We start from the raw sequence: 25,232 nt of genomic DNA on the forward strand, positions 1-25,232 counted from the left end.
ACAACATTTCCTGGAGTTCTGCTCCTATCATGGCCTGTGTGTAACTAACTCCTATTTTCAGATGAAGTCACAGTACAAGGTCTCATGGTGACATCCACGGTCTAAACACTGGCACCAACTAGACATGATCATCAGCAGGCGCTCTTTCATCAACTCTGTACTAATGACCCGCTCATACCACAGTGCAGACTGTGATACGGATCATCACCAGGCGCTCTTTCATCAACTCTGTACTAATCACCCGCTCACACCACAGTGCAGACTGTGATACGGATCATCACCAGGCGCTCTTTCATCAACTCTGTACTAATCACCCGCTCATACCACAGTGCAGACTGCGATACGGATCATCACCAGGCGCTCTTTCATCAACTCTGTACTAATGACCCGCTCATACCACAGTGCAGACTGCGATACGGATCATCACCAGGCGCTCTTTCATCAACTCTGTACTAATCACCCGCTCACACCACAGTGCAGACTGCGATACGGATCATCACCAGGCGCTCTTTCATCAACTCTGTACTAATCACCCGCTCATACCACAGTGCAGACTGCGATACGGATCATCACCAGGTGCTCTTTCATCAGCTCTGTACTAATCACCCGCTCATACCACAGTGCAGACTGCGATACGGATCATCACCAGGCGCTCTTTCATCAACTCTGTATTAATGACCCGCTCATACCACAGTGCAGACTGCGATACGGATCATCACCAGGCGCTCTTTCATCAACTCTGTACTAATGACCCGCTCATACCACAGTGCAGACTGCGATACGGATCATCACCAGGTGCTCTTTCATCAACTCTGTACTAATCACCCGCTCACACCACAGTGCAGACTGCGATACGGATCATCACCAGGTGCTCTTTCATCAGCTCTGTACTAATCACCCGCTCACACTACAGTGCAGACTGCGATACGGATCATCACCAGGTGCTCTTTCATCAGCTCTGTACTAATCACCCGCTCATACCACAGTGCAGACTGCGATACGGATCATCACCAGGTGCTCTTTCATCAACTCTGTACTAATCACCCGCTCACACCACAGTGCAGACTGCGATACGGATCATCACCAGGTGCTCTTTCATCAACTCTGTACTAATCACCCGCTCATACCACAGTGCAGACTGCGATACGGATCATCACCAGGTGCTCTTTCATCAACTCTGTACTAATCACCCGCTCACACCACAGTGCAGACTGCGATACGGATCATCACCAGGCGCTCTTTCATCAACTCTGTACTAATCACTCGCTCATACCACAGTGCAGACTGCGATACGGATCATCACCAGGCGCTCTTTCATCAACTCTGTACTAATCACCCGCTCATACCACAGTGCAGACTGCGATACGGATCATCACCAGGCGCTCTTTCATCAACTCTGTACTAATGACCCGCTCATACCACAGTGCAGACTGCGATACGGATCATCACCAGGCGCTCTTTCATCAACTCTGTACTAATCACCCGCTCACACCACAGTGCAGACTGCGATACGGATCATCACCAGGCGCTCTTTCATCAACTCTGTACTAATCACCCGCTCACACCACAGTGCAGACTGCGATACGGATCATCACCAGGCGCTCTTTCATCAACTCTGTACTAATCACCCGCTCACACCACAGTGCAGACTGCGATACGGATCATCACCAGGCGCTCTTTCATCAACTCTGTACTAATCACCCGCTCACACCACAGTGCAGACTGCGATACGGATCATCACCAGGCGCTCTTTCATCAACTCTGTACTAATCACCCGCTCACACCACAGTGCAGACTGCGATACGGATCATCACCAGGCGCTCTTTCATCAACTCTGTACTAATCACCCGCTCACACCACAGTGCAGACTGCGATACGGATCATCACCAGGCGCTCTTTCATCAACTCTGTACTAATCACCCGCTCACACCACAGTGCAGACTGCGATACGGATCATCACCAGGCGCTCTTTCATCAACTCTGTACTAATCACCCGCTCATACCACAGTGCAGACTGCGATACGGATCATCACCAGGCGCTCTTTCATCAACTCTGTACTAATCACCCGCTCATACCACAGTGCAGACTGCGATACGGATCATCACCAGGCGCTCTTTCATCAACTCTGTACTAATCACCCGCTCACACCACAGTGCAGACTGCGATACGGATCATCACCAGGCGCTCTTTCATCAACTCTGTACTAATCACCCGCTCACACCACAGTGCAGACTGCGATACGCACCATGCTTTAGTATGCTGCAAGATCAAACTACGTCCGAAGAAAATCCACCACTCCAAACAAACTGGAAAACCTGGCATCAACACAACAGAGATGAACCAGTCAGAAAAGGTTGACCAGTTTGCCAAGTCAGTACAGGGTGCTATGACTACCTCCTCACAAGGAGACACTGCAACAGGACAATGGTCGTACCTTCGCGACACCATCCGCAAATCAGCACTCTCTATCTTTGGAAGAAAGACCACAAAGAGCAGTGACTGGTTTGAGGCAAAGTCCAACATCATGACTCCTGTCATCGAAGCCATGCGTGCAGCTCTCACAGAGTACAAGCGCTCACCATCCGACCAAACACTCCAGGCATCTCGAGCTGCTCGAAGCGAAGTGCAACAGACTGCAAGGCAGTGCACAATGAGTACTGGCTCCAGCTCAGTGAGGACATTCAGACAGCAGCTGTGACAGGCAACATCAGATCCATGTATGATGGTATCAAGAAGGCCCTTGGCCCATCGCAGAGCAAGACAGCACCCCTGAAGTCATCCAGCAGTGAAATAATCACCGATAAACGCAAGCAGATGGAGCACTGGGTAGAACACTACTCTGAGCTCTGTTCGAGGGAAAATGTTGTTGTTAGCTCAGCCATTAATGCCATCGATTGTCTACCTGTCATGGATTAACTCGACTCCGAACCAAACATTGAGGACCTCAGCAAGGCAATTGACAGTCTGGCCCCAGGGAAAGCTCCTGGCAATGATGGGATTCCTCCAGACCTGATCAAACACTGCAAGAGCTCACTCCTCCAACCTTTACGTGAGGTCCTCCGTCAGTGCTGGAAGGAAGGAGCCTTACCACAGGATATGCGCAACTCCAAAATCGTCACTTTGTACAAGAACAAGGGTGATAGGAGCGATTGCAACAACTGCAGGGGTATCTCCCTCCTGAGTACTGTCGGCAAAGTCTTTGCTCGTGCAACTCTGGCACGTCTACAAACTCTGGCAGAATGGGTCTACCCCGAGTCCCAATGTGGTTTTTGTGCAGGGAGGTCAACTGTCGACATGATTTTCTCACTCCGTCAACTCCAGAAGTGCAGGGAACAACAGAAACCCCTCTATGTCGCTTTCATCGACTTGACCAAGGCATTCGACCTTGTCAGCAGGGATGGGCTCTTTCAGATTCTTCACAAGATCGGCTGTCCTCCAAAACTCCAAAGTATCATCAAGTCATTCCATGATGACATGAGGGCTACTGTTCAGTACGATGGCAGCCCTTCGCTATTCGTAGTGGAGTCAAACAAGGATGCGTGTTGGCCCCAACATTATTCGGCATCTTCTTCTCTCTGCTATTGAAGCAAGCGTTTGGGATGTCAACAGAAGGCATTCACACCAGGTCTGATGGGCGGGAGGCTGTTCAACCCTGCGTGCCTGGGAGCAAGAACAAAGGTGTGAAAGATCTTAATACGTGACGTGCTCTTTGCTGATGATGCTGCTATAACCTCGCACACCAAACAGCAACTACAAACTTTCACTGACCACTTCTCTAAGGCATGCAAGGACTTTGGGCTTACCATCAGCCTAAAGAAATCAAATGTCCTTGCCCAGAACATAGTGGAGACACTAGTCCCTACCATCAACAATTACGATCTAGAAGTGGTCCACGAGTTCACATACTTGGGGTCGACCACTCTCTCCCTCGATGCTGAAATCAATAGGCATATCGGCAAAGCAACATCGATCCTTGCTCGACTCTCTTCGCGGGTCTGGGAGAATCGGAAACTTGCTACAAAGACCAAGGCTGTCATGTACAAGTTATCAGCACCCTCCTGTATGGTAGCGAGACTTGGACCATCTACTACAAACAGGAGAGGAAACTCAATAGTTTTCACCTGTGCAGCCTTCGCCACATCCTCGGCATCATCTGGAGAGACAAAATCCCAAACTCAGAGTCCTCTCCCGTGCTGGACTTCCCACAATATTCACGCTTTTAAGACAATGCAGACTGTGCTGGCTGCGCTACGTCTGTTGTACGAAGGTTGGTAGACTGCCAAAGGACATCCTCTATGGTGAACTAGCAACAGGCAAGAGGAACTGGTAGACCCAAGCTTTGCTTCAAGGACCTCTGCAAGCGTGGCACGAAAGCCTTAAAAATCAACACAGAGTGCTGGGAGGATACAGCAGATGACCACAACAAATGGCAACAGAGAGCACAGTGAACAGTGGACACCAATTCCACGACGTCCCACACATGCAGCAACTGTGGCAGAGCCTACCATTCCAGAATCGGCCTCAATAGCCACAGTCCACACTGCTCGACAAACCAGTGACTACCAGAGGCGCAGTACCCATGGTCGACCACGACCGTCAGAGGCCACACACACAAGAGCAGTCTGTCCTGCTTTCAGCTTGTTTGGGTTTGAGCTGAGATATGAAGCTTTGATGTTCATCATGGGAATGTGCTGTCAGCCAATCAAGGCAGTGGAATTGGGAGAAGGCCGTGGAGAACAATAGGTTGCAGTTTTTTGTTGGCAGGAGCTGGGAGAAGACAGGAGGGAAGATGGCTGAGGATGCCGTCCCTATTGCAAAAGGTGCTTTTATGTGGATGAATGGTTTCAAGGAGGAAGGACCAACAGTCCCATGGGAGACCCGTTTGTTCGAGATGGATTGTGAGCAACATTCGGAAGGCGGTGTGTGCTTTCACACTGACCGAGGGCCCAGTGCGTGAATGACAGACAAGGTCAAGATGAGCTCCAACTTGTGCACGTTTGACTATTTAAGAGTAATGGGCCCTTTTTTCTTTCATTTAATAACTGCTTAAATTAACATTCTTAAATATACTTTATTTTAATTATATCCAGCGTACGATCTGTTATTTCTTGCCAGGGGCAGTAAATCACAGAGCAGTTACACAGACCAGGGTTTGGTGAGTGAGACATCCCAACCTCACGGATTTGGTGGGACAAAGTTGTACACACCCTCGACGTACGAAGCCCGATAAAAGGTGGGTTTCTCGCTGTGGAATCCTCGTTAGCAAGGGGCTAATGAGCCGGTTTTTTCAGAGACACCGAGCAAAAGGGGGTTTCATAGAGTCTCTGGAAAATAGAACTGAACACCTCAGAGCAAGATTGCAATACCAGAGGGACATCAGGGTCTGCTGTGCACTTTGCTTCATGGAAACACGGCTTACTGCCACCATTTCAGGCACAGAGCTGCAGCCAAAATTCATCCATTTTATCTACCGAGAGTGTTTTTTGCCATCATCCTGGTAGTGGTGTACACTCCATCTCAGACCAAATCGGGCAGACACCGGAGGAGCTGAGCACCATGACCAATAGTCACAAAACAGTACAGCTGATGCCTTCCATATCTTTGCAGGGGATTTCAACAAGTCTCTGAACAACTACACCAACATATCACCTGTGGAAACAGAGGAGCTGACAAACTTGCCCAGTGTTATCCCACAGTCAAGAGTACCCCACTCACTACAAAAGGGCAAAAATTATACCAGTGCCCAAGAAAAGCAGGGTGAACTGATTCGATGATTATTGCCCAGTTGCCCTCACATCTACTATGATGAAGTGCTTTGTGAGGTTGGTCATGCCTCCTGCCTCAGCAAGGACCTGGACCCACTGCAATTTGCCTATCTCCACAATAGGTCTACAATGGATGAAATTTCACTGGCCTTGGATCATCTGGATAATAGCAATACCTACATCAGGCTGCTGTTCATTGATTACAGATCAGTGGTCAATACCATCATACCCTCAGTACTGAACAACAAGCTCCAAATCCTGGGGCCACTTGCCTCCCTCTGCAATTGGATTCTCATTAGAAGACCATTGTCAGTGCAGATCGGAAATAACCTTTCCTCCTTGCTGACAATCAACACTGGCACACCACAAGGATGCCCACTACTCAATTCTCTCCATACCCATGATTGTGTGGCTAGGCTCAGCTCAAAAGCTATCAATAAATTTGCTGATGACACAACTATTGTATAGGAGTGTGATAGGTTGAGTGGTATTGCACCAACCTTACACTCAACATCAATAAGCCCAAGGCATTGATTGTAGACTTCAGGCAGGGGAAGTTGAGGGAACACACACATGAATCTTCAATGAGGGATTAACAGTGGAAAGGATGAGTGGTTTCAAGTTCCTGGGTGTCAACATCTCTTAAAGATCTATCTTGGGTCCAACATATTGATGCAATTACAAAGAAGCCATCAGCGTGAAGTTATTTCATTAGGAGTTAAGGAAAACTGGTATGTCACCAAAAAGACTCTTAACAAATCTCTACAAATGTACCAAATGAAGAGCATTTTAACTGCTTACATCATTGTCTGGTATGGCGGGACCACCGCACAGGATCGGAAAAAGCTACAGAGAGTTGAAAACTTACTCACCTCCATCATGGGCACTAGCCTCTCCAGCATTTCTGCTCTTTTTGCACTACCTATTTTATATATATATAAAAGACTGTATAATATATAAATCTGCAAAACAAAAAACTTCATGCCATGGGGTTGCCTATGATATTAAATCTGATTCTGATTCTATTTGCCTGTACTTTTGTTCTTGGCTATCTCACAATATAACAAATGAGGTATAATTAGTCACTTTAGGTGCTCATATTATCTGGCTATTCGATTGAAGCGCAAATAATTGATAGTCAACTGCTTGTTTTGATGAATCTTTTCTACATAGCTCAGTAACCTGCTCATAAAGCAAAGAAATGTGACCCTTTTTCAGAGGCCAGTTGTCACAGATGAATAAGGCAGTTTGTGCATGGGCTTTATGTAATTTGACCTTTATAGCAAGATTTAATAAAATCTCTTTAAAAATCCTCTGTGGCTAAATAATTAAAGTTTAAGATTCAATTACTGTACGTCTAAGTCAAATGAATTCTTTCAAACGTGACGTGTATGAGAGATCTTTTTTCACACTCTGTATTACAGATTATTTCCTCTGATTACTGGCCTCTCAAATGGCCTAATTTCTTAGCTTTGTGATTGACCACAAATTATGTGATAAATGAATAACCTTCAAAATGACAGCTTCAAACTCTCACTACTCTTTAATTTAGTTTTTTTCCCCCCGTCCTGACACATTGCTTGATCATTTGGCTATCAAGAATATAATGAAGTGAAAAGGGAAGAAAACTACAGCTCAATAATCACAAACTGATTTGCTACTCATTTGCTTAAATATAGACAGAATGAATCCCATAATGGACAGTTTCCTATTGTCTTTTTGCCAAAGAAATCATTATCCCAGGTACAAGAATGATATGGTTTCTGAGAAGTTTTTTGAAGAATAGAAGACTGATTTAAACTTTTAGTAATTATGACATAGTTGTGGTTTTTGGTAGTTGAATATATTTTCCCTGTTTACCTAATTTATCAGGCAGAAAGCCATGCATTCATTCGGTGGAAGTAACAGCTACCAGTGCACCCATACAGCTTCCGTGTATAATGTGTAGGAGCTGGACCATTTTTAGCCTAGGAAAATGGCTCACAGCCATATTCTTGAAGGTGGTTATGGTTGAACAAAAATATTTACTTAACTTGTGATGCCTGCACCTTATAAATAAATAAATTCTTCTTTTCTCTTAACTACATTTCCCATAATATTTCATGATTCTCCTGACATCCAAATAATCTTGCAGTCTCAGTTACAGGATATATGTGAAAAGCACAGAGAGGGCCTCTGCTGCCACTTTTTAAAAATATTGTTGGTTTTTGGGTTATGGGGAGCTAACAGATATCCACATATAGTAACAAGTTCAGATCCGCCATGACCACATTGAGGTATGAAGAATGTATGAAGGAGTGTTCCAGCCAGTGCTCCTTCCATTTCTTACATTACTGAGTATCGCAAATTCGCTTTCCTATCCATTCTCCATGCCACTTGATGAACAGAAAGCTACCAATTAACAGCTGAATATCTATACTCCACAGGTTAGAAAACTCCAAAGATTCACAATCTTCTGAGTGGAAAGCAATTTTTTCCATCCCCTTAATACCTGGATAACCCCATCTCCTTGTACACTTGCCGAGCAATTCAATTCCACAATCGAGTGGTAGCTACACACTTCGCCTCTGAAATCCAGTTCCATTGATTTGGTTTGCTGCTACCAGCAAGGGATGATTTTTCTAAACAAATATACATCAATACTGAACTCTTACCCCAGGACAAACACTTACACATTCCAATGTGGTGTTCTAAACTTTTAGTATTTTAAACTTCAAAGATCTTCCTTTAATTGCCTTTAATCTTCTGAATTCCTCTTATCAAAAATCAATCCAAAGAATATTTATTGTATCCTCTTTACAATATTTAACAGCCTACCACAAACTAAATATTCTCTTTTAAGTTTCCTATTACTGTGGTCAATTATACACCATCTGTCACCTCCTTGTTCACTCTCTTAGCCTGTCTAAATCATATGCAACTTCTTTGTGCTCTCCTCAGATCCTAATTTCCCACTTGATTATTTCATTATATTACTTGGGTGCCTTCTTTAAACTAGCTAAATTTAAACTATGAACAGTTCTTTCTCGTGTTCGCTGCCAATTAAACTTGCTAATCAAAATGACCGACCTCCACCTTCTGTTTCCCAGACACTAATCAAACCTCAGTCTATGCAAACGCATTGCAACCAATTACATAAACTTCTAATGGCCTCATTCTGCTGCTGTGTCTTCTGCTGCAAACCTCTTATCAGACGCACTTCAAAAACCCAAATATACTACATCCACTGATTACTCTTAAGCGCATCATTAATTAAAACTTCGCAATACTCTTAACAGATGTGCCAAAAAGAATTTCACATTTGGGGAATTTAGCAGCGATTCTGATGGATCAAAATGAACTCATCTCTTCAATTACCTCTTTTAAAACTAGAGATGTATGGGATCAATTCCTTTATTTATCCAGCACCATGTCTTTCCTAATATTAATTACTTCTTTTCCTCATTCAGTCTGATAGGAGTGGAGACTACCCAGATGGTATATGAGGTGTTGCCCCTCCAACCTGAGTTTGGCCTCATTGTGGCAGTAGAGGAGGCCATGTATGGACATATCTGAATGGGAATGTGAAGCAGATTTGGGGACCGCTTCGTCGAGCACCTCCGCTCTGTCCACCACAACAGACAGGATCTCCTGGTTGCCACCCACTCCAACTCTGCTTCACATTCCCATTCGGATATGTCCATACATGGCCTCCTCTACTGCCATGATGAGGCCAAACTCAGGTTGGAGGAGCAACACCTCGCATACCGTTTGAGTAGTCTCCAGCTCCTTGGTATGAACATCGAATTCTTCAACTTCTGGTAATTCCCTCCCTCTCCCTTCCCCCATCCCACTTTCACTCTGCCTCCTCTTCCAGATGCCTATCACCTCTCTCATGATTCTACCTTCTTCTACTACCCATAGTGCTTTCCCCTTACATTCCTTCTTCACCTCTCCTGCCTATCCCCTCCCTGCTTCCCCTCCCCCACCCCTTGATCTTTCCTCTGATTGGTTTTTCACCTGGCACCTTCCACCCTCTTCCCACCTTCTTTATAGGGCCCCTGCCCCCGACTTCTTCAGTCCTGACGAAGGGTCTCGGCCTGAAACGTTGACTGTTCGTTTCAACGGATGCTGCCCGACCTGCTGAGTTCCTCCAGCTTGTTGTACATGTTGATTAAGAGGATGGGACATGCTGACTCTCAAAGCTTCCAAATAAATTTCAGCAGATAGCTGAGCAAACATCATCTCTAGCACTGAAACCTCAATGGTTGAAGGAAAATTCAACAGTTACAGCTGAAACTTCCTTCATCTACCTTCCTGCTTCCAATTGAGTAAAGTTTTTGTAAATCTAAATGATATATGTTTGAAGCAGGAATATAGATTAAGGAAATGCTGAAATTTCCTTCATCCATTGAGACTTCAGGGCTATATGGAATTGATGAAGTAGAATTGGTTTTTGATTGCTTTGGAAATAAGCCAGTACAGACACAGTGGGATAGATCTTTACTTTAAACACCTGGGTAGAAGATACAGCCAGTCATTATCTGTAATAAACATGCCCCATTCTTAACTGACCAAATGATGAGGATGTGAATTCATCAGCAAATGTCAAATGATCGCTTGCTATAATTATTTTATAATTTTGTATATTCTGGACTTTTGTGATTTGAAACTCATTGTTATTCATATTTGTTTATTCCTAATCTTCTCCCAAACAACATATACTATCACACCCTGCAATATATAATTATGCACCCTATACATTATCTTCAAAGCAGCAATTTGTCATCAGAGCTAATTGACAAAACTGCCTTATCTAAATGAAATATTCTCAATTTAAGAGAGATATCAAAGAGTTTCCAAATATCAAATAATTAAAGAAAATGATTTGCTCTAAAAATAATTGCCTAAATTCACTCTCCTTTCTGATTATAGTGAGTAATTTGAAGATTAATTGTTTAATCTAAAACCTTATTTCTGTATTGATTATCTCAAGTATCTACAGTTTGTTTTGCAATTACACATGCTAAACTCATTCAGAATGCCATACTGCATTCTGTTTCTGTTTGTATGGAACTATTACTATATGCATTTGTTTAATTTTCATGCTTTAATTTTACTATTTTGCATTACAGGAACATATCAAACGACCAGAATTTGACATCAAATATACAGTCAAAGAATAAAACAGTAGTGTGTAGATCAATAAACAGAGTTGATACATCAGATAAACTTGCAGCAGGTGTTGCTAAGAAATGTCATTTTGAATGAATACCTAGTATGGTAGCAGATGATCAGAAAATGTGGCATCCTCTGTAATTCCAAACACCAGTGGAACTTTGCAAATGAGTGCCACGATGATGATTCTGGACCGCGGGAGCAGAAAATCGTAATGAAACTTGGTTATTGAAGAAAAAAAATAATAAAAGCCAGATAGCTTTTGTTGAGATCACACAAAACCTCAATGTGATTTGACCAAAATCACCTAGGGTGCTGCTGTAATTTTTGTGTAATGCCGTGGAGATTAAGAACTACTAAACTGGAAACTGATCTTCATAATTGTTTGCATTGAATGTGCTTCTTCACTGAAGTATGAAAGTTTTAAGTTCATATTTTTAATTGAAACTATTTTATGTCTGAACTTAATTAATTAGAAAAAGTCAGTAGGGGTTGTATACTCTGTTTTATATGTTACACTTTGCAGCTTAATCCAGTGTATTTCACTTCTTGTGTCAGTAAGTTCTATATTGTTTGACAGCCTCTAATACACATTTTGCAAGTGGCCAAACGTGACAGATGGGAAATTCTTTGGAAGAAGTTTCTAAAAAAATAATAAACCAGTTAACTTCTCAAACTTCTTCAGCACTAACTACTAAACGTAGTTTAATACCGGATAAATGACACTATTGAAGGATGTAGATGTACAATTTTAGCAACATTATTAAGAACGAAATGCAGCATTCATTTTAATCGAAAGCAGCAAAAGACAACACACAGTTAATACACATGGTGAATCTCTTGCCACAAACTTACTGAGTTAAATCCCATTGTTCTCTAGTCAGATCTACCATTGAATGTAAACTGTATATTAATGCCTCTTGAAAAGCAAATTCACAACAATAATCTAAATTTAACTAGCAAGTAAAAGTTTTTTCAAAAATTTGCTTGGAAGCAGAAAGAACAGAATGGAATCTGCTATTGTATTTCACGAATTATCAAACTAAGTAGCGGTGTTATTTAATATCATGTCACTTATAAATTAAATTTATGATTTTTTGCATTTTAAAGATATACAATTCTATAAAGTACAGACGGCCCTCTTTATCCGCGGGGGATTGGTTCCAGGACCCCCCGCAGATACCAAAAAATGCGGATGCTCAAGTCCCTTATTGAACCTGTCTCAATGCAGTGGTCTTTAGGACCCAGCGGAACCCCGGACCTGTCTCAGTGTGGTGGACTTTAGGACCTGGCGCAGCTCTGAATCCGCAGTGTTTCTATTCACGAAAATAATCATGATCACGATTGAAAATAAAGTGAAAGTAATAAAGCGATCGGAAAGAGGTGAAACGCCATTGGTCATTGGAAAAGCGTTAGGCTACAGTCGGTCAACGATCGGAACAGTTTTAATGGAGCATGTGAAAGGCCTTGCCCCGATGAAAGCTACAATTATTACCAAGCAACGCAGTGGTTTAGTTATTGAAATACATACGTTTCTTAAGTGTTTTATATGCATAGAAAGGTAAAATATATACTATATACTAAGATAAACGTTTGTCTGATGCTAAATAATACTGGATGTACCTGTTCCGACTTCAAATCCGACTTAAAGATGGACTCAGGAACAGAACTCGTTCATAACCCGGGGACTGCCTGTACTTTAAAATCATCTCTAGATTACTTATAATACCTAATACAATGTAAATGCTATGTAAATAGTTGCTATACTGTATTGTTTAGGGAAGAATGACAAGAAAAAATAGTCTGTACATGCTCAAGCAACGAGTGCTGGAGAGAGAACTTCCAGGTTTTCCCGATCCTCGGTTGGTTGAATCTGCGCACGCGGAACCAGCAGATAAGGAGGGCCGACTGTACTGCATTGGACAAGTATCTATTATTTTTAAAGATCTATCTATGTATGCTGCCAGTGTGTTATATATCTGCAAGTTTTGCCCATTGTGTAACATTTTCTCTGGGAAAAATTACTATGAAATGCTGGTGGATGATGTACAGTATGGCTTGTGGGAGACCTCATACTGCTTCAATTATAAGTGGAATTTCCTCTTGCTTAATGTAATTGGAAAGGGGGAGCTTCTGCTTAACACTAAGCATGTTCAATCTCACAGGGTATCTCTTCAATTTTCATGACTTTCAAATCTCCTGCTATAATCTCAGCTCTTTATAATCATTATGTTCAAAATATCATTCCTGAAGCATGAAGATGCTTTTAAGTGTCTTAGATATTGAAGCAGAACTAACAGGAAATGGAAAGATATATATTTCCATTTGGCTGTTTATATCACAGCTGTACTTCATCATCAAAAACAACTGTGGTCAGTAGCATAACCAGCTGAGAAAGTTCAGCATTATACTGAGACTACAAATGCAGAAACATGGACTTTAAATTTAACCAGAAGGCGAGAATGCCTGTTATATCTGAAATCAACAGGAGACCCTGTTGATCTATTCTGCAATTATATAAATAATACTCATGATAATCTCACATTTGTCCAGACTCATTAACTGGTCCATGTGCAAGTTTCAATTTGGTGACAGAAGACTACAGCTGTAGTCCCAAGAGATGTGTGGGTGGGGGGGTGGGGCTTCCTTGGCAATCAGGGATCCACAGTCAAACTGTGATTTGAAGAGGCCTACGGGCTCCTTATGAATCAAGTGGGAATTCGAACAGAAGTAATTCTGAAAATTCGACTTGGCTTCTACTGGCCAAATGGTGTCATTTGTTATGGTTGAATTACTGGACTACAGATAGTGCCTTCAAACTAATGTTGTATTGCAGTGGCAATGATGTAATTGTGCTGAAACTTTTGACTATTAAATAGGCAATTGTTTTTATGGTGATCCTCTCAATTGGTTATCATAAAATTATATGAAGGTTTGCATGTGTACAGTATGTGTGAGAATATGTGTGTGAGTGAGTAAGTTAGAGAGAGAAGGGGCAAAAAGAGAATTGTGACACAGTATGTAAGTTTTTAGTGTGACAATGTATTTAAGATTTTAGTCCAGTCAAGAAGTATAATATGATATTCAGCCCAAGTGTTATCATTTCCATTCAAAAACTTACTATCTTCACTCTGTGGCCTGGAGTTGCGGAGATTTCCCACGTACATTCTTTGCGACTAGGGTATTTATCTGGCCAATTGGGACTAGTGATGGTGCCAGTGGCACTGTAAATCCGGTGTTCACATTCAGCTGAGACAGAAAGTAATACCATCAGTTAGTTCATTAGCAGAATGAAATTATAGCTAAAATCACAATATATACGCAAAATATATTTGTATATCAACAGTCCCACGAAATGCTGAAATTAGTTATCAATATGCAGCATATTAACAGGTGAAAAGATTCAATGAGTAGCAGATGGCTAGTGTGAGATGTTCTTTGAATATTAGCGAATAAATACTTCTTATATTTACTTTCTTGTATCTCAGTAGAAACTCATGTCTTTTTAAAAATAACTGAAAAGAATAATTTGTCAGAACATAATCAAAAAACACAATTTCAGTATCTTGGTTTATTCCTTTTGCTCTTTCATTGGATATCATTGGATTTATTAGAAATACTATATTGTTAATAAGATTACATGAAAAAAACACTTGTGATCTTCCACTATTTACCATTACCTGCAGATTTTATTCCATTGATTGGAATGCATTGATCCCAACAGACTCTAAATAGATATGGTCAACTTCAAGAGCATTACATCTGAATTGAAGCAGTTGTACACACATTTTAGTCCCCCAGGTCACTTGCAGACTGGGTACAATACTCTGACTGGAGATTACATGTAGCTAAACCCCCCTTTGGTCATTATCTGGATTGTGCATCTTCAGAACAGGTCGTTTGCCAGTTGAGTTAACAAAATTCCCTGTCTGCATCAACACAAACAAATAGATTGGTTCTTCCCAGCTGAACCTTTGGCCAGAAGCAGATTACAAGGCCAGATTGATTGGTTGCTCCAGGTTATGTTTCCCAGTGATTATAATTGCTGAGTGCGTGGGAAGCTGTCAGCACTGTTCCCCACAGCATTGCGATATGAACACAGCTTTTGCCATGCAGATACTTGCAATTCTCAGATTTAAAATAGGAAAAGGCAGGCCAGAGATTCTTTCTATCGGATTTTGCCTTCATTGCTCCTTGTGGTACTTTTGTGAAACAATGCTGCGGATCACTATAGGCTTTACCCATTGCTCTATGCACCATACCGAACACTCAATTCTCACCCGTGACTCCAAATAACTGTTTGCACGCAACAGCAGCCATACCCCAGCACACCACTTCGACAGGTGGACAGCCAGTGGGCTTCGTATCCTGGTGGTATAGGGATATGCCTGTTCTAGCATGTGAAGTCAGCTCCAATAGACTGGGTGGATGAAATCGACAATGAGATCCAATGGCCAAGGAAGGCAATTCTATAATGTTTCGTGGAGAGTGAAGGCATACCAGAGCACAGAAAACGTCACGGTCATCTACTTCAACCAAGGAAGACCGCAATCTGTGATGACTACTCGTACCACTGGACCCAGACTCCGATGTTGAGAGAGTGCAACAGCTTCTCCAGCACAGGTCTTGATATGACGAACAACTAAGAAATACCATACTCCTTCATTCACTGACCGACATTCTCCATTGCCAGGCCTCAGCACTCTCGCTTCACCGCTTCCTCTTATAAATGGACTACAGTACATCAGGCCTCTTAACTATAACTTATGGCTCTCCTTAATCAGGACCCATTGCCATCAGCTCCTGACGGACAGGGTGACACTTAGCAGCAAGCAGCAGGAGGACCAGTCCACTAGCGTCTTTTATCGCTTATGGAGGAGATAAGAGCAGGCAACCTGGAGGAGAATGCTGCCTGGCGTCTTGCATATTTCCAGCATTTTGTGCATTTCTACCATGGAACAAGCGATTTCGGAGAATAACCATTGTCAGGTCCAGAAACCATGAAAATGAAGCCACTTGCATGCCTAGTCCTGCTTCACTTATTCCACATCTTCTACCTCTCCTAAGCTTCAGATGGCTTATGCATGAACTTGCATTCTCCCCTTTCCTCAACATTTTTTCATGTTTATATCACTTTCTCCATTTTAGATGTTTTAACAATTGAAACACTGAAGAAAAAGGAAGGAAACAGTAATTCAACCTGCCATCAGGCAGCCTCTGTGATATCTCCATAGTTGCTGAGTGACCTCATTTCCTTCAAAATTCTCTGTGTTGCTTAATGGCTGTAATATTCAAATGTTCACTACGCCAGTAAAAATTATGCACAGTCTGAAAAGGTAATAAGAAATTCAATCATAATTTGCAAAGAACTTGGATCAGGTCTTTGCAATATGGACCAGTTATCAACATTGCTGGGAAGCTACAGCAGATGACAAGATGATGTCACAACTTGAAGTGTAGTTAAGTTGAGCTGAGTGCTGCTTAATGTATTTATCCAGGAGAATCAAGAATCTCAACAGTTACGCTCTAGGGAAACATCTCGCCCTGGAGAAAGACAGATTCACAGGGTAAACTAAAAATGGAATGGAGTGACTAGTTTAATTCTATATTCATTATGCAAGGGCTACATTTGGTAACAGACAGACAGACAGACTTTATTGATCCCGAGGGAAATTGGGTTTCGTTACAGCCTCACCAACCAAGAATAGTGAAGAAATATAGCAATATAAAACCATAAATAATTAAATAATAATAAGTTAATCATGCCAAGTGGAAATAAGTTCAGGACCAGCCTATTGGCTCAGGGTGTCTGACACTCCGAGGAAGGAGTTGTAAAGTCTGATGGCCACAGGTAGGAATGACTTCCTATGATACTCTGTGTTACATCTCAGTGGAATGAGTCTCTGGCTGAATGTACTCATGTGCCTAACCAGTACATTATGGAGTGGATGGGAGTTATTGTCCAAGATGGCATGCAACTTGGACAGCATCCTCTTTTCAGACACCATCGTCAAAGAGTACAGTTCCACCCCCACAACATCACTGGCCTTACGAATGAGTTTGTTGATTCTGTTGGTGTCTCCTACCCTCAGCCTGCTGCCCCAGCACACAACAGCAAACATGATAGCACTGGCTACCACAGCCTCGTAGAACATCCTCAGCATCATCCGGCAGATGTTAAAGGACCTCAGTCTCCTCAGGAAATAGAGACGGCTCTGACCCTTCTTGTAGACGGCCTCAGTGTTCTTTGACCAGTCCAGTTTATTGTCAATTCGTATCCCCAGGTATTTGTAATCCTCCACCATGTCCACACTGACCCCTTGGATGGAAACAGGGATCACTGGTGCCTTAGCCCTCCTCAGGTCTACCACCAGCTCCTTAGTCATTTTCACATTAAGCTGCAGATGATTCTGCTCACACCATGTGACAAAGTTTCCCACCGTAGCCCTGTACTCAGCCTCATCTCCCTTGCTGATACATCCAACTATGGCTGAGTCATCAGAAAACTTCTGAAGATGGCAAGACTCTGTGCAGTAGTTGAAGTCCGAGGTGTAGATGGTGAAGAGAAAGGGAGACAGGACAGTCCCCTGTGGAGCCCCAGCCTGTGCTGACCACTCTGTTTGACACACAGTGTTGCAAACGCACATACTGTAGTCTGCCAGTCAGGTAATCAATAATCCATGACACCAGGGAAGCATCCACCTGCATCACTGTCAGCTTCTCACCCAGCAGACCAATCTGTTGGTTTATGCCAGGGGTTCCCAACCTGGGGTCCACAGACCCCTTGGTAAATGGTTGGGGGCCTCTGGTTTATGCTTTTGCTGATGGTTTTATTATTGTTTGAAAGAGGATGCCATGATTATCTGTAACAGAGGAATGGTAATGAGTACAAAACTGTGGCAAGAGGGAAGACAATAATGTCCCTTAGGAATTAGTTAATCTTGCAAAGCTGAACAGAAAAGATTACATTGCAGCCTCCTGTCCTTTCTCTGGTCCACTACTTCCCACTGCACCTCCACTTCTTCTACCTCCCTCTTTTCTTCCTCTTCATGCTTGCGCTCCTCCTCTTTTGATTGACTGACTGTGACAGAGCCTGATTTTACCTTACAAACGTCAGGATGGTCAGCAAGGGGTATATACAATATGCTGATCTTCTCCTTGATAGTCCATTACTGCTGCTGAGGATTCTGATGATAATTGAGATAGTTCTATTGTCATAGATTTCTCACCATCCACAGGATTACCAAAGTTTGTAGCCTAATGGATAAAGTCAGTTACCTTCAGGTATGGACCATTTTTATCCATTATCGTTTGAAATGAAATTCTGTGTCATATTTCATATACAGCCTAGAACTATTTTATTGCCCTATGTTGCACACTGACCCTGATTGCCAGTGAAATCTGCCCTGGCACATTTGCATGAGATTCTTGGGATTGCTGCCAATCTGCTGGAGGCTGTTTTTCAGGTTTGTCAAAGCTGTTGTGCCTCAGTTCCACATATAAAAGGTTGTTTGGTAAAGTTATAGCTTTCCATTCCATCGACAATACTTCCTCAATGTTGACAATGTTTCCATCCACAAGAATCTCAACACTGACCCAAGGGCACTTTTGGAAGTGTGGCAGGCAGCTTCCTGGCCTGCTAAGCTGGAAACATCTTCCTGTAAATCTCATTGAAACTTCTGGGTATCCAATGGCTACTGTGAAAGGGTAGTTGGAGAATGCCAAGGAAAGACTGGATGACTGCAGTAAAGTCTCCATTAGAAGTGGACGGTTAGTCACCCAACCCACTAGTCTCTTATAGCAGACAGACCCATCAATGACTACGAAGACGAAAAAGAGAAGACAACCTGAAGGCCCTCTGAGAGGCTGAATGAAAGTTGGGCCCAAAAGGATGGAATACATGGCAGTGACCAGAACGAATGTAGACAGTGAGATCAAGATCGTGGACAGGAGAATGTGACAACATATAGGGGGCTATGAATCCATCGGGGAGTAAGACCAACAGTAACCTTGCACTGCTGCAGCAGACCAGACGATAGGGACCCAAAGCCAGGTAGAAAATCAGAGAGCTGAAGGACCTAACATTGCTGGAGGTGATTTGTTGGTAGGGGAGGAAGGCCCTACAATGGAGGGTTAACCCCCACCTCCTGGATCTTGCGAATACCTATTGATCTGTCCCTCAACAGATCATCAGCTTTGCGTTTGAGTTCTTTCACATTCCTGACTGCATTAGAGGCTGGAACTTCGATTACTGCAGATGGGCTCATCTTTGAGACTTTACAAGGGGGTGGCAGCATCTCAAAGAAGGTATCAGAATGAGGTGTTCCATCCTGTTTGTGGCAGCCTCTGAGACCATCCTTATTGGAGCGAGGCAGGTGGTTGGAGGGATAAATCTACAATCACTGAGAAGCTATGTGGATGATGTCACGAACATTTGTTGGATGGCCACATGCACAGGAAGGCTGCTGGAGAGGCTGGATGAGCTAGTGACATGGGCAAGGATGGAGGCCAAGCCACGAAGCTGTCCCCTCTGCAAAAGGGGTCAGAAGCAACAACACCACCTTTGTTACAGTGGGCAAGGAAATCCCATTGTTGGCCAAGCAGCTCATCCAACGCCTTGGGAGGCAGTACACCACGAGCTCTCTGACAGGCATATGGGAGAAGTAGCACAGAAACAGCCCACATAGGGCCTGGCCAGAACTGACCAGAGCCAACTACCCAGAAATTATAAAGTGTGGTGCTACCAGTTCACTCTGTACCAAAGGGTGATGTGGCCCCTGAAAATGTGTAGAATTCCCTCAACAGCCAGTGGAACAGATGGGATGGCCAACTCATCCATGTAGAAGTGGCTGGGGAGTCTCAGTACTTCTCGGACACTCGCCTCTTTGGGAGAAACATCTCCATCTGCCATGGAGATCCATCAGCCTGGGTACAAGCAGGAGAAAACCTGACTGGTCATTGAGCTGAGGAAGTCCATCGACCTGCTGGCGACAGGTGCCGACGCCCCAGTCCATACCGGCTGTAAATCGAGAGCTCAAGCTGAGGTAGAGCAGGCCATCAGCAGGCTGCAGCACCACAAGGTTCTCGGCAGAGTCCAGGCTGGACATGCAGGACTTGGCTGGAGAAGGCAGCATGTTTCAGATCCAAGGCCTTGAAGAAAGAGATGAAAGCCTGGTAGTGGAGGAGGTGACAAGGACAGAACAGGAGAGCTGCAGGGTGAAGGCAGTGACACAGGTCCACCAGGGAAGATGGACAACATGGGACACCACCATCCACAGGTCATTCAGTTGGTCTGAACCCGTAGAAGGTCCCAAGCCAGACTCAGCTTTCTCATCACCTCATCGCCCTGCCCCTGAATTCTTCACCAGTTCACCAAATTCAGAGGTTTCTTTGCAGGTGACAGCTCAGCCATCTATTTTATGGAGAAAAGATCCATTACAAGATTGGAAGGAATATTGCATTGCTCCTGTGATGAGGACTTGTTTCCTATGTTGCACCCCAGTGGGGATTCTTTCTGACAGGAAACTTACAGTGGGAATTCAGCTGCACGCAATTTAACAGCTGTTGTAGTTACTGGTGCAGATGTCATTAAACTTCGAGCAAAACAATTACCCATTACATATTAGAAGACTTTGCAAGAAGCTTCCCAAGTTAGTTTTCAATTTATTGCAATTTTTTTCAAATATTATGAATAAATGTTGGGAACTCAATGGTGGAATTTCAGCCTCAATCTAACTGTCTGAATTCCTTTTTTATTAAATGTTAAATCAAAGGCCACACAAGTAGCCACCAGTATTGTCCAAATGAATTTTAAGGGAGCTCACTTCAAATTCACACGATTAAATATTTTGTGCTTTTACAAGGGAATGAGAGAAAAATTAAACCAGGATATTTCAAACATATTATTGTAAGCTGTAAAAAGTGACCTGTTTCTAATATAGTTTTCAATAATTCATATTAATGAATATTAATGGAACCCCTGTTTAATTGATAATGCAATGTTCACCACTAGCCATTCACACATTTCACAAGGGCAGTTAAGTGAATGAAATTTCACCGAACAAGTGGTGTTATCTCCTGAAGCCCATCAGTACACAATAGGTGTTACAGGATCCTTCCAATTTGCATCAAGGGAAACAGTGTTCCTTCCAATTCACATCAATGGAAAAATACATCAGTCAGTTCAGAATGCGAGCAATTAATAGCTACTTCCCAAAGTTCCATTTTGAAAATAATAATCAAATACAGTGGATTCATTAGGACCAATACATTTTGGCCCAATTTAGCAGCTGACCCAAATAGCCAGCTTCACAGAAATAGTTAAAAATATATAACAAAGACAAAATGCCATTTAACTGAGCAACAAATTATGAATTTAGATGAAATACCAAACAAATTAGCACACTACATATGTACTATAAAACTGTGTATAGTTCCTAATAGTTATCACAGTAATTCATTCAGTGTATGCTGCCATGTACAAGGTGCCTAAGGAGGGGTAGCATCTCTGGTGATGGGGCTTGTTCTGTCCATTCTGGCGCAACTCACTCACCCCACAGGACACTCAGCCCTCACAAGTAGCTGTTTGCATGTGACAGCAGCCACACCACAATACAGCACTTCAACAGGTGGGCTAATCCAGGGGAGGGTAGCTGGTGGACCTCATACCCTGGTGAGACAGGGATATGCTTGCCCTGGCATGTGATGTCAACTCCAGAGGAATGGGTAGATGAGATCAACAGTGAAATCCAACAGCCAGGAAGGAGTTTCTGCAATGCCTCATAGAGAGCAAAGTGCTTTTCCACTTTAAAAACACTCCTCTATAGGTTTTACACATTGTCAGATATGATTGAAAACCAACACACTGCCGTGTCCTTTGGATTGACTGTAAATGAACAAAATTAGCGCAGACTCCTAGTGCAGATAATGGACTCTCTTTATACAATGCTTTCCAGTGACTGTATCCTCCAAACCTTCATTTTCATTGTAACGTTCAAGATGACTGTTGTATCTTAGAACTCTTTGGAGTTCCTAACTTGAAATAATTTTTTTTTAAATTTTCACTCCCAGCTGTTTCTGGTGTCTCCAAGCCTGAATGCTTGGAACCATGTTGAGCAAAACAGTTCCAAATTGTCCATCTGCTTATTTCTCTCCAACCATCAGTGACAAAAATCACTGCTTCTTGAACACAAACCACACAACTGGTAATATTTAAAAACTGTTTGCTCTAAGCAGGGTGTAGTGTCTAACAGCATGAGATTGATACTTTTCGGCAACAGTCTCCTGCTCTAGTAACTGGCATAGTGTCCCAAATAATGCAGGGAATCCTAGCTATTTTTTTAAATTAGTTTTTGTTATTTAAGAGTTGTTCTGATTAAGTGTGACCCAATAAACTGTTGGACAAATTAACCAGAATCTACTGTATTTGCAGATGTTAGAAATCTGAAATAAAAATAGAAAATACTAGAAATACTTGGAACATGAGAAACATCTGTGTGAAAAGAAATAAAATTAGCATTACAGGAGAATGACCTTTCAGCAAAACTGATAAAAGATCACAGACCTGAATTTAACTTTGCTTCCTTCTTGACAAGTTGTTCCCAGAATTTCTACTTTATTTCAGATTTCCAGCATCTGCAGTATTTAGCTTTTAAGCAGCTGGGAGTAGGGCCCTGATATTCTAGCAGTTCATTTTTTGGTTTAAATGTCAAATAAATAAACTTGTTTATCCAAACAGTCAAAACCCACACATACCTTCTTTGCAATCATGTTTGTTTTCATGTAGTACAAATCCATTTCGACACTGGCAAACATAACTGCCTATTGTATTGACACATTCATGTTGACAGCCTCCGTTGTCTTTGGAACATTCATCTTTATCTGTGAAGAGATCAAAAGGGGATCATGCAACTTACAGTACATTTATAAATCCTTAGCCCCAAACACAGAGCAAGAATTAAATATGCCAATGTGTGTTCATCCAGACCAAGGTAAACTAAAGTATAGGCCTGAGTGTCCATGATACCTTTTACTTTAGCTGTACCCATTCATTATTAAGCTTGCACGTTCCCCTACAATTGCCAATCCATCAAGCAGGCAGAGAAAGATACTTTGGATTCGGCAATGGCTCCAAACTGTTGATAGTCACCTCAGCAAGGCTTAGCCCTGCACTGTAAACCATCCGCAATTTTAAAGTGCGCGGCAGTGCATTATGCTTGAATGAATCTGGAGATTTTGGAAACACACAGGTTAAGCCAGCAGTTAAGAAATATAAGAAATTAACCTGTTTTCTGCAAACAGAGGAACTCAAGGAATTATATTAGTAAAAATTTCACTCATGTGAACTAATTCTTTAAAAAAGATATAATTATGTTAGAATCGAGCAGAGGTTAGCACAGTAGATATAAATCCTTGGCGTCTACATAACAGACACAAACTCACTGCAGGGAAGAAAAGCCATTATAATATTAGCAGCCATTCCAGTAAGTGGCAGCCAGCTCCTTTTTTTTGTAAGAGCTGCCGTATCAGCCAAGGGCAGTTCATCCATTTGTTCAAAACTGCAGACTGTTTCTGCCATTCTCAGTTCCATGATGCTAGATGCTCTATCACTTAAAATCTGTGCAAAGCCGGGGCACTAAATGAGTGAGTAACAGAAATCAAAAAATGACAAAATAAACATCTCAGGGACTGCAATTTGATTGGTGTCTAAATATTTCACGATAAATCAACATATTTCAATTTAAATTTGTTAAGAATATTAAGTGATATGCCGAGGCACAGAAAATAAGCATTACCTAGGCAAGGTAAGTGGATTTCATACTTCATAAAATGAAAAGGACAGAGAACATTTTTACTTTTGTATCCAAATAAAAAGCATAGGTGCAGAATGCAGTGAACTTATAGCTTTTGCAGAAATCAGCTATAGATTGCATTCTTAAGGTGTAATGAATTCAATCGAGGATGTATTTTGTAAGGGTAGACTGATTAGCTTTGATGAATGGATTATCATGGGAGAAAAAACATTCGCAGAAATCAGTCTTACAGTTTTCAATGGATGTGTCAGTCCCCATGTGATGAAGATTACGTTAGATGCCAATCCATCAGAGGACTCAAGGTCGTACCTCTGAACCTTTCAGAGGCCACCAGTCCATCAGTAATACGTACACGGCTGGAAAGGGAAACCTGCATCAGGCTCTTGCAAGATTCAAAAATAAAAATTCTCTCTTTGCATGGTGCTTCCTTGTCTGTGAAAGAAAACGTATCAAGATGGCACCAGAGGTAAGTGTGCGCTGATTGTTCCTTCCATTCAATGCCTATTCACAACAATTACATACAGAGGCTCTGTTCCTTTAACTTTACAATGCAATGGAGTACTTAACTATCACAGAAACATATTATTAGTAAAACTCCTATAATGTGGTGTCCATTAGTTCGGAAATTCCAACGGTTCAGCAGCCAGCCACTCACTCTTCATGACTGAGTTGGTGTATGGCTTACACACACAAACTAAAACTAAGAAATTGCAACTCACCCAATTCTGCTTCCTGCTCCCTTTAAACTCAAGAGGTTCTGTTTCCTACTCAACCGGTTCACTGGAAAATTTTAGTATACTGCCATGTAATATGTAAAAAACATTAAATAAAACATTAAAAAATAATGTTCTACTGTAAAATATCCAACAGTTCAGAAAACCTCTTTGTACAGTGCCACTGAAATTCTAAGGGTGCTGGGTTATTGGAGTTTCTCCTGTAATATTTAACAAACTAGGGCAAAGAAATTATTGTATCAGTCGACATACATGCAATTAATTGTATCTTTATGTATGATGTTCCTTATTATTGATACGGAAGTTAGTTATTTTAATTGTGTTGGTTCCTCGTACTTGCTGACAAAGTATACAAACGTGAAGTATTTGTCTACTGATTATGACACAATATTCTTTTTAAGTTCTTTAGATTTGATTCATAGGGAAGTACAGCACAGAGACAGGTCCTTCGGCCCATCTAGTCCATGCTGAAACCATTTAAGCTGCCTAATCCTGTCGACCTGCACTGAGACCATAGCCTTCCATATCCTTATCATCCAAGTACCTATCCAAACTTCTCTTAAATGTTGAAATCGAGCTTGCACGCACCACTTGTGCTGGCAGCTCATTCCACACTCTCATGACCCTCTGAGTGAACAAGTTTCCCCTCATGTTCTCCTTAAACTTCTCACCTTTCACCCTTAACCCAAGACCTTTTGTTTTAGTCCCACCCAACCTCAGTGGAAAAAGCCTGCTTGCATTTACACTACCAATACCCCTTAAA

General features: G+C 42.3%; 1 protein-coding gene across 2 annotated transcripts in view; it reads right to left on the minus strand.

Annotated features, from left to right (window-relative positions):
- tll1 (tolloid-like 1) overlaps window positions 1-25,232 on the minus strand; it is a 396,079-nt gene that overhangs the window by 46,916 nt on the left and 323,931 nt on the right. For both annotated transcript variants that reach the window (XM_073043080.1, XM_073043082.1), the window contains exons 18-19: window positions 22,678-22,803; window positions 14,045-14,172 (exon numbers count right to left, since the gene is read on the minus strand). In XM_073043080.1, coding sequence (XP_072899181.1) covers window positions 14,045-14,172; window positions 22,678-22,803 — 254 coding nt within the window. The remainder of the gene's footprint in view (window positions 1-14,044; window positions 14,173-22,677; window positions 22,804-25,232) is intronic.

This window comes from Hemitrygon akajei, chromosome 4 (assembly GCF_048418815.1).
Source record: "Hemitrygon akajei chromosome 4, sHemAka1.3, whole genome shotgun sequence".
Lineage (NCBI taxonomy): Eukaryota > Metazoa > Chordata > Chondrichthyes > Myliobatiformes > Dasyatidae > Hemitrygon > Hemitrygon akajei.